Here is a 15,984-nt window from a genome sequence, read left to right as displayed (position 1 = left end):
ATACACACAATTTAACTGTGTGTTTTGAATGTGGTCTTCTACTCTGTTGTGAATGTACATTGATAATAGTTCATGTTTGAATCATTCATGTTTTTGTTCTCTGCCAGTTGTATAGGGAGATTTAATTTTGAATAGAAATATTAACTGTCTTTTTAAATGGTAGAAGAATTAAATGTTTGCACAAAGGATCGTTGAGGTAGCAGTTCCTATTTTTATAGTTCACTCCAGTTCAACAGTGGAGTTAGGTGGAGGAATGTATTGTAGTTATATCTTCAACTATATGCTATATAAGCTAAAGTCATAACGTTAGATCATATTTGTTTATTTTCATGTTTGTTTTCAAGTGATCAGAGTGAATTAGTTGAGTTCTTTTTTTTTTCTGAATTTCAAAGCGGGTGAGGCAGGGAGTTTGAGTGTATGTATGTCTGTATTCTACTAACCTTACAGAATTTCATTATGAAGCAAAAGTTTAACATGCAAGGAATTTTTTATGTATGGTGTAGCCTGCATGACTGAGGGTAGGAGATTAGCCTAATCGGCGTAGATTAGAAACCTGGTTGATTTGAATTCTGGGCTGTCAGAATCTGAATATAGTTAGTGTTGGTGATCAATCAGTTCATATGTTTCAGCCCTGAAGAGGCTGCAAGTGTGCTTTTTTTTTTTTTGTGTTTCCTTTTTTTTTTTACTTAATATAAATTTATATCGAAAATATTAAATATTTTTGCTTGATTTCTTTTTGTGTTAATTTATTTGCATTGGTGTACAACTTGAAGTGTGAACTATTGAATGTTTTGATTCTTGATGCACTGCATCTATAATACAATGGACCAATATTTCCCATTTATTGACTGTCACATCTTCACTGCGTGCGATTTTATCCAGCACAGGACAATATGTGTAGTGGCGGCAGTTGTTTTATTTAATCCAAATGCGAGATACAACGTTGCAATGAGCTTGACTATTGCCGGGATTGGAGTGTTGTGTGGGAGGTTCCAGGACACTTTATTTCTCACAGAAGCGTAATGATTTGTATGGCTGGGTGTTTGTCACAGAAGCGTAATGATTTGTATGGCTGGGTGTTTCACAGAAGCGTAATGATTTGTGTGGCTGGGTGTTTGTCACAGAAGCGTAATGATTTGTGTGGCTGGGTGTTTGTCACAGAAGCGTAATGATTTGTGTGGCTGGGTGTTTGTCACAGAAGCGTAATGATTTGTATGGCTGGGTGTTTGTCACAGAAGCGTAATGATTTGTATGGCTGGGTGTTTGTCACAGAAGCGTAATGATTTGTGTGGCTGGGTGTTTGTCACAGAAGCGTAATGATTTATATGGCTGGGTGTTTGTCACAGAAGCGTAATGATTTGTGTGGCTGGGTGTTTGTCACAGAAGCGTAATGATTTATGTGGCTGGGTGTTTGTCACAGAAGTCGCAGGTGACTTCCTCTCTTTTTTGGCAGTCCCTTGAATTCCCCGTTAGTTTTCCGTGATTAGTTATCCTCCAGAGCAATAAAAACGCACGCTCTTTCCGCAATTTAATAATGATTAAAAGCAGCATATCGATGCATTTTTTCTACTAGCGGCAACACTGTTACTGGCAAACTTCAGACACTTGTTACTGTGACTACTGTTGAGCACGTTATTGCAGGCACTTCCCACTGCTTCGCATGAGACGTTTGGTTCATTTAACAAATTATTTTGTAAACATTTTACACCCAGCCTTAATTATTGTTTTGCTACAAGCATGAATTAATATTTACTATGAATAATCTGTTCCATTTCTTGGTCTGGGAGTTTATTCTTGTTGCAAATATTATTTCAGTGCATCTTCAGAGCCTACCCTGGTGTCTCTGTCTTGCTTGTGCCTCGGTTTACGCCTGCTCTTTAGAGGCGGATAAAATTTCACGCACAACCCTCGTTAGCATTAGTATTTTCAACGGAATACATAATCAGTCACTCTCCGGCCTTTAGCTCACCTTGCAATGACTCGCCTAGATGGCACACACTGCGATTCCAGCCCCGTGAGCCAGTTTAATACATATGAGGCATACGTTTCCTGGGCAGAACGCTTCATATGTGCGCCTGAAAATCGTTGCAAAAGGCTTAGTAAATCAGGCCCCCAGTGTTTTTTTACATTACATTTATGGCATTTGGCAGATGCTCTTATCCAGCGCTACGTACAGTTGATTAGACTAAGCAGGAGACAATCCTCCACTGGAGCAATGCAGGGTTAAGGCCCTTGCTCAAGGATCTTATTGTGGCTACACCGGGGAATCGAACCACTGACCTTGCGGGTCCCAGTCGTGTACCTGAACCACTACGCTACAGGCCGCCCTAAATAGATATCCATAACATGCATTCCATGAACTTTTATCTTGTTAGAATTGGCAACTGCAGCTAGGTGGGCCCTAAGATTTTCTCAGCATAATTCTGTGCAAATGGTTAGTCAATCGCTGCAAGTGCAGTGGAAAAAGCTGCTCACACCATTATGGCTGCCCATGTGTTCTGCAGATTTGTGTCATGCCGACATCGGTCTATATGGCCTACAAAAGAAACCTTGCTGCAAAAATGCAGAAAGACTTGATGCAAGCGTTGACTCATCCCCTGAATTGTTACTGACGCGGTAGCATTTGTTTGAGGTGAGGAATGAAAACTGCATGACTGGTTGACCTGCAGATGCCTCGAATGTTATTGCCTGCCATTTCTGACAACTGGTACCGAGTGAATTTGTATGTGATCTGGAGCATTGTGAGGAGCTGTGACTTGGTATTCCACTTCATTGCCGTGTTAGAAATTGCTGGCTGTGAACACTGCTCACAACAAACGGCAGCCCAGTGAAACTAAAACTTCAAATATAGCAATGTCATTATTATGGTAAGCTGCACATAATTAACATGTGGTTAAAGTGCAAATTCTCAGATTCTATTAAAGGGTATATTTTATACATTTTGGTTTCACCATGTAGAAATTATGGTGGTTTTATACATGGTCCCCCCATTTCAGGGAACTGTAATGTTTGGGACACATGGCTTCACAGGTGTTTGTAATTGCTCAGGTGTGTTTAATTGTCTCCTTAATGCAGGTATGAGAGTCTCTCAGCACCTAGTCTTTCGATCACCGTTGGAAACATATTGCATGAGGACCAAAGTGGTGCCAATGAAAGTCAAAGAAGCCATTATGAGAAAGCACTGATAATAATAATAATAATAATAATAATAATAATAAATACTAAAGCGCCTTTCAAGACACCCAAGGTGACTTTACAGGGAATAAAGTGAGTTTACTAATCGCAAAGGGACTGGCAGGTCAAGGAAGACCTCCACAGCTGAAGAATTCTCTCCATAATAAATAAAAATCCCCAACACCTGTCTGACAGATCATAAACATTCTTCAGGGTCTAGTATTTCAAAACTTTTAATCTAGATCAGAATTATCCGGATCCCTTTTTTTTGCTATTCCAGAGCAAATCGATCTTGTTGGTTTTGTCCCAGTTTTTCAAATTATTTTCAGATAGGCTCATTCTGATCCAGATTTGCAGTCTTTGGATCTGTCTCTATCTGTTGGTCAAAATGATGCAACATTTCATAAAGACAAACATTTTTCCTAACATAAAATCAACTTCAAGTAAACTATCCAGAAAACTCATGAGCAGTGAAAGTCACTATCTGTTGAGTCTGTTATGAATGGTCAGTTTGATGGCAAATACATATAGGCCTAGCTTTATTTTTCCGCAAACCTGCAGGCCTAATACATCTTTTAGACAATCGGTACACAAATATCTAGTCCGTAGCTTTCAGTAGGCAGTTTTCCTACTTTGAGGTTATTATTCAAAGCTGGCTATTTAAAAGTTGATTAATTATTCCACTATTATTATTCAAAGCTGGCTATTTAAAAGTTAATGAATTAATCCACTATATTTTTAATGTAGAAACGATGTATCCTCTAAACCAGTCAATACCGGTAATTTGTGTTAACTGAAACCATACTTGCCAAAAGGTTTTTGTTGTAACCAGGAGCTCACACCTGATATAACTAATCATGGGCATTTTGGTGGTTTGGTTCAGTCATTAAATCAGGTGTGTGAGTTCCTGGTTACAGCAAAAGCAAATGGGTCCTAAGGGCTGGAGTTGAGAAACACTGTTCTAAACCATAGACTGGTCTATTTTTTCTCCAGTCGATGGCCTAAAACGTGTCGTTAAGTTTGGGGTGTGTTCTGGTAGACGTTTCCCCACCTCGTACTATTCAAACCAATAAAGAGCATCCACATCCTAAAAGTACCAATCTACGGCAACGGAATCCCATATTGGAGGCCGCGAAGGTTGCCAGCCCAAAAATGTATTTATAAACAAACGTAATTCTTAACTGACTGCGGTTTACGGGGGCAAGGTTATCCCGGAATTTCTGGTCGTCCCCACACGAAATGGCTGGCTTGCAGCTGTCTACGTGATGTAAATTGCAGTTAACTGTCATTGGGTAGATTTCTAAATAGATTTTACCGACTTTGACTTTGGTTATTATTATGGGATGTTTCTATCGTGGTTGTCTTGTTCGGCCAAAGCACATTTTTGGTCAGAGCCCCAGTAGCGTATTGTGCCAATTCACATTCTAGAAATATTTTTTTAAACGGCTAGTCGTTAATGTATAGAGATATGTATGTCAATACATCCTTTTTAGATGCGAACTAGAACAGATATGTAACGTAGGATGATATACTAGAAAGTATAGGAATAACCGTAATAATGCATTTGTGTCTGGCTATTGACTTGAGCTTGACGGTTCTGGTGTATGTAAGTTACAGCTAAAGATGTTAACTGTAGGGTTACACATCCGAAAAATACATCGTGTTTGCCCAGATAATTATCTATGTCTCAATATGGGTGGGTCTTAAACCTGTAATCACAGTGAACCACTGTATTGAACACGTGGCATTGACAAGTATTTACCCACCTTGGCTGCCTTTAAAATTACAATTGGCATATTTCCAACAAAGTTCTGGCAAGTACAAAGGCATCCCTGAGCTCATTGGTTCGTTTGGTTTTGCGCACGTTGACGCGACATTCACCTGAATGAAACAGAGTGTAGACATATCATACTGAGACAATTATAGATTAAACTGAAAAACCGCACTAACAGCGATTGAATTAACTCCGGACATATGAGAGCGAAAAATACATTTAGGAATCCTACTGCGAGCGGTTGCGGGGCTCTTACGGACAGGGCTCTGAAGAATTGTTGGGGACGTTTTGGGAAAATAGTTATTCTGGAATTGAAGTGGGAGCCGTGGGTGACCAACAATCCACTCCCCTGTCTTCCCCTTAAGCGCGGACACGGCTTGCTCAGTGATATGATTCGAGACTGGATAGGATAGGTGACCTGCCCCAGAAACGGATACCTTGGACTGACCGAGAAACCCCTATTTTTGAGGGATACCGGAACCATAGTTTGGCTCGTGACAGCGGCACAGTGGAGCGAGACGCAAGACTGGAAAGCGTGGGGAGCGGGACTGCGTTGGTGCAGACACCGGTGCTGTTTGGGGACAGTATGGCTACAGGCAAAGGCACAGAGAAGGCGTCGTTGTTACACAGCGAGCGATTTCGACTTCTTGTTTATTTTATAGGGGTCTTTATTTGTTATTTCTACTATGGAATTTTACAGGAGACTATGTGAGTAATTTTACTTACTAGCTGGAGTTTTCCGCACGCATTCCTGCCAAGTTAGCGTTATCCACATTTTGTAGCCTACTAACCCATTATACTGCTGTAATAATGTTAACTAACGCGTAGAATCAACATAGACGGTCTAAATATAAGCATTTCAGCTTCATCTTCATTCTCCGTTGAAGCTAAAATGCTTTTAGGTAGACCGTCTAGGAGGCTGAGTCTGATTCTGCGCGGTGGTATGTAGGCAGTTCTGTCTACTTTGTTGCAACGGAGTGACTTATGCCGAAGTAATGTACTGTACATTTACAGTACGAGAGGCGTCTACCGACTGGGCGACAAGGAGGAGAAATTCTCGTATGCCACAACCCTTGTCTGCATTCAGTGCATCACCAACGTCTTCTTTGCCAAGATCTGTGAGTAACGTTAGCGCTCCACATTGAAATGCAGACAGGCATACCTGCCAAACCCACAATAATAAAAGAACACAAAAACGTTTAAACTCTCATACACCCAAGGTCTTGAAACTTGGAAACGTGTTAATATTTGATTTATGGAGCTTCAGGCTTGAAAGATGTATTGTGTCATCCCTCACTTGTAAGAGGTTCTGCATATTTATTCTCATTGTTCTCCCAGTGATCCAGTTCTTTGACCATTCCAAGTCTGATCACACCACAAGCTGGCTCTATGGTGTATGTTCTCTCTCCTACTTGGGAGCCATGGTGTCCAGCACCTCTGCTCTGCAATACGTCAACTATCCAACCCAGGTCCGTACCCTGCAACACAGTCATTGCCTGTGTTTTTCTCTTCTGTATGTGGCATTGTTTGTGTCTCTCACTCCCTTTCTCAGGAAGTGATGGAATGACACAATAGTATTCCGTTAGATTGAGATTAACTTCAGTAAAATAAATGCCAATTTATGTTTGTTCGATAATTTATGTTTGTTCGATTTTATAGTATTTGCAATGGTTGTTTGGGGTGCCAATACCTTGCCTATGCTTTTCAGAAAAAAATGAGAACACTTGATAAAAAAAACATTGAACCATGAGAATAACTGTATTGAAATAAAAGTATATATATTCTTATATTTTTCTTAATTTTTATCAATAATGGCAATAATTCTGGAGCCCACTGTCGGTAAATAATAACTACAGTTGTAGAAATGCAAGAAATAAAACTAAATAACACAAAGTGATACATTAAAATCTGTGACTTTAGTGCAGCAATTTACAAGCCATGATCAGTGATCTAGTCGGAGGGTTCCATCTGAGAGGAAACTTGAGTCTGCGACTCATTTGGAAAAGGTACCAAAAGATTTATTTGCATTTAGCTGAAGTGGGCATAGACCACTCAGGTAAACAGTGCTGGGGGTAAAAAACAAAACAAAACTGAAGCAGGATTGCATAAAATTAGACTACAATAACTGGAATGGCAGACTGACTAAGTAGTTTGATGCAGTTCTTGACCACAACTTACTTTGCATCATTTTACAGTTCCTGAGGTGTAGTGGGAAATAAACACAAATGTGCTCCAGGCAGTGATAAATGAAAATGTATTTTGATACAAAATACCCCAAATGCTAATGTATCGAAATAAACTATAAAATACTGTAGCCCAGCTCATTGGAAAGGGCCCAGGAACCCTGAAATTAAGTTCGCGCACTAGGGGCAAGATTTAAGCTCGCAGCGCAAAATGAAGCCTGGCGAGTGTGTGTTGCTGCGGTCGCAGTCTGCCTGAAATGAATGTCTTATTTACGAAAGCTACAGCTCATTACGCAATCAGCGAATGGGACTGACTACAAACCGCATTTAGCGAATGAGGCAGATCTTAAACAACGCAGTGAAAACACGTATTCAGTGCTTTGAATATCGTCACTGCATGTGCCGATATCCATGTATCGGCTGCCACGTAAAAGCGTAACCAGCGCAAGACAAAATATGTACATATTCCAGCTGTGGCAGCTATTTTTTAAAACTTGAAGCACTTTTTACTGTCACTATGGTTGAGCACGTTATTTCAGTCATTTCCCACTGCTTCACATGAGATATTTTATAAATTATTTTATAAATATTTGTTCAAACATCCAGCTTGAAATATTGCTAGACTGCAAGCATTCATTCATATTTAATATGAATAATTTGTTAATGATTTCTTGGAGTTCAGATAGTGTGGTTTTGTTGCAAATATTCATTCAGTCAAGTTTTTTCAAGATTCAGAGCCTGTGTCTCTGTTTCGGGTTGCACCTCTGTTTCCCGCACAATCGACCGTCTGTAAGTTTGTAAATTCATTCATACATAATCAGACACACTTGTAATATCCCCACTCTGTATTTCCGCGATCCACCATTACATTCATATGCATTAAGGAGAGAAGTGCAGCTTGTGATGACTCACCTAAATGGCATTCTAAAATTATTGAAAAACTGCATTCTGCGGTTCTTGCCCCGTGCAGTTTGATACATACAATGCAGAATGCGTCATATGTGTGCCTGAAAATCGCAAAAGGCTTAGTAAATCTGGTCCTAGGTTTGGCCCACAGTAGGTTAATGAGTTTTAAGTATGGGTGGGAAAAGTATTTTTGGTATTGTATGGTAAATATAGAACTATAAAGTATTTTGCGAGTCTTCACCATAAAAATACAAATTTGAAAAGTCTATTTTGTATTTCAAATACATATTTCTAATGCATGTATCAGAAATACTGCCCATCCCTGGCTCCAAGATTAGTCCCGATTGTGGATAGTTCCTGCTGGCTTTAGTTCAGGCAATCAGGCAGTGGTCAGCTCCCCTTCCCTGTCCTGTTTGCTGTCTCTGTCCCTTGCTTGCTTATGAAAGAACATGATTCTACATGACTGGTCTATGCGAGGAAGTCTGTGCCCAGCCAGCAGTGGCATGCATATTTCCCCTCAGGCAGGGTCACAGTGCCCTGGCCAGAGGACTAAACATGCCCTTGATCCTCTGCTGTTTTCTCTGTACACGTCACCACAGCTGTTGCCAGCATTCAGACTCAAACTGACTTACAGGGAAGAAATGGGAAGGAGGTGAAAAAAAAAGCTTTGTTTTAATTTTTTCTTCCTTTTGGGATTTGTTTGCCAGGTGCTGGGGAAATCCTGTAAGCCCATCCCAGGTAGGTGGGCTCACTGCACTTGCCTTAATCCACACAGAAGTCAGGCAGTCATTATCAGATTCCACAGTGTCCTCAGTCTAGTGTAAAGGGGACGTGGGGTAGCCCACACTTCCTAAGTGCTGGATTGTTAGAATACACTGCGATGTGTTTGACCATTGAAGTTCAGCCACGTTTCTCATTTTCTTGTCAGCTGTACCTATAAAAGGTTGAGTGACTCGACATAAATCCATATCTATCACCAATTGGGGATAACATACCAGCTCTGAGAGTTACCCTGTAAAGAACATTCTCTGGTAATTGCTGGGTTATTTGTCGGTCAGTGGATGGCTTTTTGCAATGTTATGGTTGCAGATGTCTTTCACAGAACATGCATTGACACAATTTTGGGCACAATTGCAAGGCGATTAGAGCCTCCCCTTTGTGTGTGGGTCTTGTGTAATTGTTAGAACTCTGTTGCATTATAGTTATTTAAGATTATATTTGCACTACAATATGCCTCCTCTCTCAACCCACCTCGGTGTGCTTGATCACTGACTGTTGCCCAGAAAATTTGAAGAAAATGATCCTTTTGCAGGACATGGGTGACCGAGTGCCAAGCAGGCCTGGAATAAATTATTCTCAATTTGGTCAATGCAATAAATTAAATGAAATTCCAATTTAGGAATTTTTTAATTGCAGTGATATTCCAGGATTTTTTTCCTTCCAATTAATGAATTTTCTTTGGAGAGTCTAAATTGCCTGTGGGTAAGAGTGTGTGAGTGAATGGTGTGTGTGCCCTGCGATGGACTGGCGACCTGTCCAGGACCTGTCCAGGACCTGTCCAGGACCTGAACCCTGCTGATTTCTGCTCCCCTGTCGGCAGTGATGCTCCTGGGGGTGACCATCCTGAGGAAGAAGTACCCGCTGTCCAAGTACCTGTGCGTGCTGCTGATCGTGAGCGGGGTGGCTCTCTTCATGTACAAACCCGAGAAGGCCTCTGGTGACGAGCGGCTCTTTGGCTTCGGGGAAATGCTGCTAGTGAGTCTCCCCAGGATGTGTCTCCAGGGCCGCATCGGGCCTCATGCAAGAACAGTTTCATTTCTCTTATTGTGCGAGTGTGCCCCATCAGATTCAACCAACGCTCTTAACTAATGCGTTGCTTATGTGATTTGTATGACAGGTCAGGACAACTAGAAAATGTTGGTATATTTTTCTTAGCTAAGAAATATACTCGGTGAGCACTTTATTAGGTGTTTATTTGTCATATTTTTTAGGCTTCTACTGCTGCGGCCTATCCATTTAGAGTTATGATGCATTGTGTGTTCAGAGATGCTCTTCTGCATACCGCTGTTGTAATGTGTGGTTATTTGCGTGACTGTCACCTTCCTGTCTGCTTTGACCAGTCTGGCCATTCTCCTCTGACCTTTATCATTAACAAGGCGTTTCTGTGTGCAGTACTGCTGCTCACTGGATTTATTTTAATTTTTTTTGCACCATTCTTTGCAAACTCTTGAGACTAGTGTGCGTGAAAATCTCAAGAGATCAGCAGATTCTGAGATACTCAAACCACCCTGTCTGCCACCAACTATCATTCCACGGTCAAAGTCACTTGGATGACATTTTTTCCCCATTCTGATGGTTGATGTGAACATTAACTAAAGCTCCTTACCCGTATCTACATGATTGTATGCATTGCACTGCTGCTGCACAATTGGCTGATTAGATAATCACATGAATAAGTAGGTGTAATAAAGTAAAAATGTTCCTAATAAAGTGTTCGGTGAGTGTATAAACAGCCGAAAATAGTTGAATGCGCCAAGTTCTCTTAAATTACTCGTACGTGCGATTTAACAACAAATCTGGTCGTAAGAATGGTTCTTGCATGAGGCCCATTGAGTGATCTCTGGCTTGTTACTTCAACATCCAACTGACTTCAGACTTGAGAGATGGCGTGTCTGTTCATCCGATGTGTGACTGCATTGGCACATCATGTCTCTATTGATAAGGGCCCATATTGGATGAGTTCCTGCTTGTGTGCTCCTGCACCTGCCCTCTTGGCTTGACTTCATGTTTCACTGTTGTCCACACTGCTTGTGACCCTGTGCTTCAGCTGCTCTCTCTGACCCTGGACGGGCTAACAGGTGTGTCTCAAGACTACATGCGGGCACACTATCAGACCAACCCCAACCACATGATGCTCAACGTTAACCTGTGGTCCTCCTTGGTGCTGGGAATCGGTAAGTCACGTGACCGTGCCCATATCTGCACACCTTCACCAAAAGAATGTAAGAGCATCTACCAAATGCCATTAATATACATGTAGGAGAGAGCTGGGTAAGTTGTCACATGGGTTAGTTGTTTTCACACTGTAAATTCTCCAAAAGAAGAGACACAACCTCAAAAACTGAATAACCATTTTGTGTGACATGTGTTCTGAGGTTAACTTCCTGTTTACATGTGGTCAAAATCACACAACTTGTCGTGTCGCATTGTTCTTGGTCACAGAGATTGGCCGCTGACAATAATGGGGGTACCAGCAATTGCGCTTGGGGGTCAAAGCACTTCCCACATCTGGCTCCGCTGGTCCTTTGGTTATATTTGGTTTAAAATTTTAAATAAATATAAATGAATACATTCACAATGACTTGATTGTGTTCTTATTTGTTGAAAAATCCAATGTGACAACACCCTCTACTTAAGTGCACACCCTCTGCTTAACTGTTTATAACTCTGTACTGTAATATGATATGAAGATGAAATTAATACAAAATATGTGCCTGAGAAAAGTGTGACAGTATGCCCAACTTCCTGGATATACCCAACTGGAGTTGCCTTTTGTGCAATCTCCCACTAGGGGGAGTCAGTTGCTTACAATGTAATCGGAAAACAATCAACACATTTTAAATAAATGTTGTGCTCTACTTTAAATATATTATATGATGATGTATATAGTTAATATAAATAATCTGCTTAATATATATATATTTTTAAAAGGCTATCATATTTTAGATTCATACATTTCACATTGAACATTCTTTTGATTAAAAAAAAAAGCTAAATGCATGCATTAAATACATAAATCTCTGATCATAAATCTTGTTAGGGAGGCAAAACATTTAAAAAAAAGATAACGTGAGTTGGACTGTGCTGCTCTGAATTAGTCAGTCTGATCATTGCCTCAGTGCCTCTGGCCTCGCACAACACTTCAGTCATTTATTTTAGGAAGTTGTCCTCTCCATGCCTCTTGCAGGAGCTGTGTGGACCGGAGAGGTGTGGGAGTTCCTCAGCTTCACTGACCGCCATCCCGCCATCTTCTACAACATCTTACTGTTCGGTCTCACCAGTGCCTTGGGCCAGGTTGGTAATGTGACTCAGATGATTTCTTTCAAAATGGAGGATGAGTCAATCCAAGGTGGTTGGTCCTCAGAAAGATGGTGGATCCAACAGCACCTTTTGCCTTTCGCTGTCGCATTGGTTTTCTATTGAGTCTAAGAAGGCCCCCCCTACTGGTCTGCTGTTATTACTTCTAACTGTTTTCCAACTCCTCCTTCCCAGTCTTTCATCTTTATGACAGTGGTGTACTTTGGACCTCTTACATGCTCCATCATGACGACCACACGCAAGTTCTTCACCATTCTTGGCTCTGTGATCCTCTTCGGAAATAACATGAGGAGCTTGCAGTGGGTCGGCACTGTCCTGGTATTCATGGGTGAGTCATAGCTGTCGAACCAGCCCTTCTTTCATTTCCCCTCTCTTTTCTTCCCTCTGTTCTCTATTCTCTCCATCTTCTCTCTCTTTCCCAGTTTCTTCCCACAACTTCCCTGTTGCCGTACTGGCATCTTGATGATTCCTTGTCGGATTTGTTCAATTGCATTGTGTACGAATTGAAAATGTTCAATTTTCACCAGAGTCTCTGAGCTCATCTCTGTTTCAATATTTATCTATATTTTAAGGTCTGGGACTGGACGCAAGATTTGGGAAGCTGACTAAAAAAACGACGCACTAGAACCGGGGTCATGTCACTACACTTGGCTGGGCAACAGAGTGGACTCCTGTCTGTCTGTCTCGATGAGATTCCCCGACTCAAGTCTGCTCAAACAGCCAACCATCTCCTGCTTTATTTTTCCTCTATAGTCAATCTAGGTTCCTGGTGCTCAGATGGCTTAAAGTGCTAGTTTATAGAACCTTTCTCTGCTCCAAACTAAATTGTATGCATTATACTTTTATTCCTTTGGAAAAATCATGTGCCCTACATTGAACTGTTATTCAGCAAAAAATAATGGGAGCAGAGAGAGGCAAATTGCCTTTGTCTCATACAGCAGTTATGAATAAGAATCGGCACAATGCTATATTACATTCCAGTTCCAACTGCTACTTATGTCCTTTATAATCGCCAAGGTGAAATCAGGAACTGAGAATTACAGAAACAATCTCAATGGAAGATGGAAAACGAAACAAATTTCTAACACTAAGGTTATGTACAGTAAATATATTGTACACACGGCTAGTTGTAGGCCCAATGGCCCACTACTGTCCGCATTCATGTTCGTACATACCTCCATGCAAATTCGGAGAGGTCATAAGTCACCTATTTACACAAGGAATAACTGATTTTTTTTGTGTACTATAATATCAGCTCTTGTGTCTTATGGTAGAACAATATCTGCTGTATGACAGATCACGTGTCCTGATCAGTTATGACCTGTGCCCTTGGCAGTGAGCATTGTAAATCTGTAATCAGAGTGTGAGCAAATGTTTTATGCAGTCTTTGCATAAACTTACTCCATTACCTGTATCCAGGAAATCAGTTGGTCCACTTCAAGTCTCTGTCACCTCAATCACAATGACAAAATGAATGAGAACTACAGGGGAAAATGAAGAATTAAAGAAGAACATGGTTGTCTCTCCTATATGTTTTAATTTTAATGTTTTAATTTTTGATAGAATTAATATGGGTGCTGAAATATGGACGGTGGTGCAGTGGATGGCACTGTTGCCTCACAGCAAGAAGGTCCTGGGTTCAAATCCCGGCCTGGGCCTTTTTCTGTGGGGTTTGCATGTTCTCCCCGTACCTGTGTGCATAGTCAACTGACCCTATATAAAGGTTAATAAAAAATGTCATAAATATTAGAAGGAGATTAGGGAAGTAAGCATATTTTAGTTAAGTGGTTTTTTTAAATATTTAGAATCATGACCATAATTTTTCTTTGTCATTTTAAACTGTGGCCAAAATATGAATACAATGGAACTTTACAGTCTTAATGCTGACGCTTTAGTGTTTACTGTAGATATTTTTTCAGCCTTAGATATTCAGAAGTGATGTGTGGCTTAAAGAAGTAAGGAAGGGAGGAATGAAACTGGAACTGGTTTGAAAGTATAGAATCGGCATGGATATACAGGTGGCTGCAGTACAGACTTGGCAGAGCATCACCAGGTAAGACTCTCAGTCTCTGGGGTTGTCTGTGGGTCACAGACTTAAGGCAGTCATCAAGGCAAAAGATTTGCAAAAAGACTTTATGTTCATTTGTCCAATTATTTTTGATCCTCTAAAATGGGGGAACTATGTATAAAGGGCTGTAACCTCAGTGAGGTTCCTATATTGATCATCTGAAATTGATTCAAATACCATCAAATTTTGAATCCAGTGTGGTGGAGTACAGAGCCAAAACTACAGTACTGTAACTTGAAGTACTTATGAACTCCACTGTATGCTTGTGGCAAAAAAATAATATAGTCTATTTATGAAGCTGAGAATTTTGACGATCTCTGGATGAAAGGGGAGGGGGATTGTTTTCTTTTCTTTTGGGTTGCATGACGATCCCTTTCAAGTTTGAGGTATGGAATTCTCTGCACTTTGCACATTAAAGCACATTTATGGCAGCTGTTCTTTCACTGTCCATCTGTTCACGTGCTGCTGTGTGCGGAACGCAAACTGTTTTGGAGCTAATACCTCCCACATCGATACATCAGAGAGTAATTAAACAATACTGCAATAACTATTATTGTTACCACCAGTAATAGTAGTACACTTATAAACCCTCCATGATAGTGATATATTGTTTATGTCATTTTCCTACTTCCTGTTTTTGTCATCACATGACATTGTTCCAGTGAAACTCAGTATGCTCATATGATTGGCACAATATTGTCCATATGCTGTATGTACAATAAATGTTTTATACTGTGATTTTACAGAATGAGTGAACCCAGATAAAGTGCAAGGAGTGGGCTGAATATTTTCTGTATAGCCTGTCCCATAATAAAACTGCAAATTAAGAGCATGTTATTTCATACAGTGACTACTCTTTCTCGCTGGACTTGAATGAAATGTTTTACATACCCTCTCTGGATACTGCTCCTGTTATCCCTCCATGGCCAAAAGTACAACAGCTACAAATTCACAGTTTATTGCCTTAGATGGTGGTCTAATTGAGTCCCAAAGTAATAGTGGCTGTATTGATTAGTTTGGTGACAGTGGTGTCTAGAATTATTCCATATGGGGAATATATTAGAGAACCTCCTTTCTGCTAAGCCAAAAACTGATATTAAGTTTGTAGTATAGTTATGAGACCACCCTTTAAGTATCATTTATAGGTGCCATATGACAAATATTATTTTTGTATCCACTATTAACAATATAGTATTCACAATAACCCTAACCAGTCAGATTTGTTGATTTATAGATTGATAGTATGGCACCACTGATATTTTAAATTAGAAATAGGAAAGATTTCTCTGTCATAGGTGACTTGACAACCACATTGTGTATATACAGTGTGCTATTTTTCTTAATATGTATTGCAATTCAACCATTAACTATGTAAACATACAAGGGAAGATTAATGTGATGGATCTTTAACATACAAGTGATATTGTGTGCAACATGCAGTTTTCTGAGATATAAACATTACTTGGTACTTAAGTCCTTCACTATAGGGGTTATTTGTCAAGTGAGCCATTTCCCAAACAATTATCTCACTTTGGCTACCTCAGTAATCTAAGTTACATTACATTACAGTTATTTAGCCAACGCTTTTATCCAAGGCAACTTACAGTTGATTGGACTAAGGAGGAGACATAAACGATGATTGACAACGATGTTTACAAGTGACACATGTTAAATTCAGACCGAAGAAACCAGGTGACCTTGTTAAGATATTAGATATAGTCAATGAAACAATGAAAGCCTCTCTGACTCTCACCATATTAGATTTTGGATGGCTCAATTAG

The 15,984-nt window shown here is 40.2% G+C and overlaps 1 protein-coding gene across 1 annotated transcript; it reads left to right on the top strand.

Moving 5' to 3' along the window:
* Positions 1–4,855: 4,855 nt before the first annotated feature.
* Positions 4,856–15,045, top strand: slc35b1 (solute carrier family 35 member B1). Its single transcript, XM_061231769.1, has 9 exons — positions 4,856–5,656; positions 5,963–6,066; positions 6,287–6,417; positions 8,745–8,775; positions 9,638–9,792; positions 10,865–10,991; positions 12,005–12,111; positions 12,310–12,463; positions 12,708–15,045. Exons 1-9 carry the CDS (start codon positions 5,535–5,537, stop codon positions 12,758–12,760), a joined length of 984 nt encoding a protein of 327 aa, XP_061087753.1. The 5' UTR covers positions 4,856–5,534; the 3' UTR covers positions 12,761–15,045.
* Positions 15,046–15,984: the final 939 nt, after the last annotated feature.

Source organism: Conger conger, chromosome 2, assembly GCF_963514075.1.
Source record: "Conger conger chromosome 2, fConCon1.1, whole genome shotgun sequence".
NCBI lineage: Eukaryota > Metazoa > Chordata > Actinopteri > Anguilliformes > Congridae > Conger > Conger conger.
Note: the sequence above shows the minus strand (reverse complement) of the source record. Positions and strands in the feature narration are given on the sequence as shown.

What these genes read in the sequence shown, in the direction of transcription:
- slc35b1 (XM_061231769.1), top strand. Translation starts at nt 5,535, where the DNA reads ATGGCTACAGGCAAAGGCACAGAGAAGGCGTCGTTGTTACACAGCGAG. An exon ending in ACGTCAACTATCCAACCCAG is followed by an intron (nt 6,418 to 8,744) that starts GTCCGTACCCTG and finishes TTTGTTTGCCAG; the next exon opens with GTGCTGGGGAAATCCTGTAA. An exon ending in CACTGTCCTGGTATTCATGG is followed by an intron (nt 12,464 to 12,707) that starts GTGAGTCATAGC and finishes CTATATTTTAAG; the next exon opens with GTCTGGGACTGGACGCAAGA.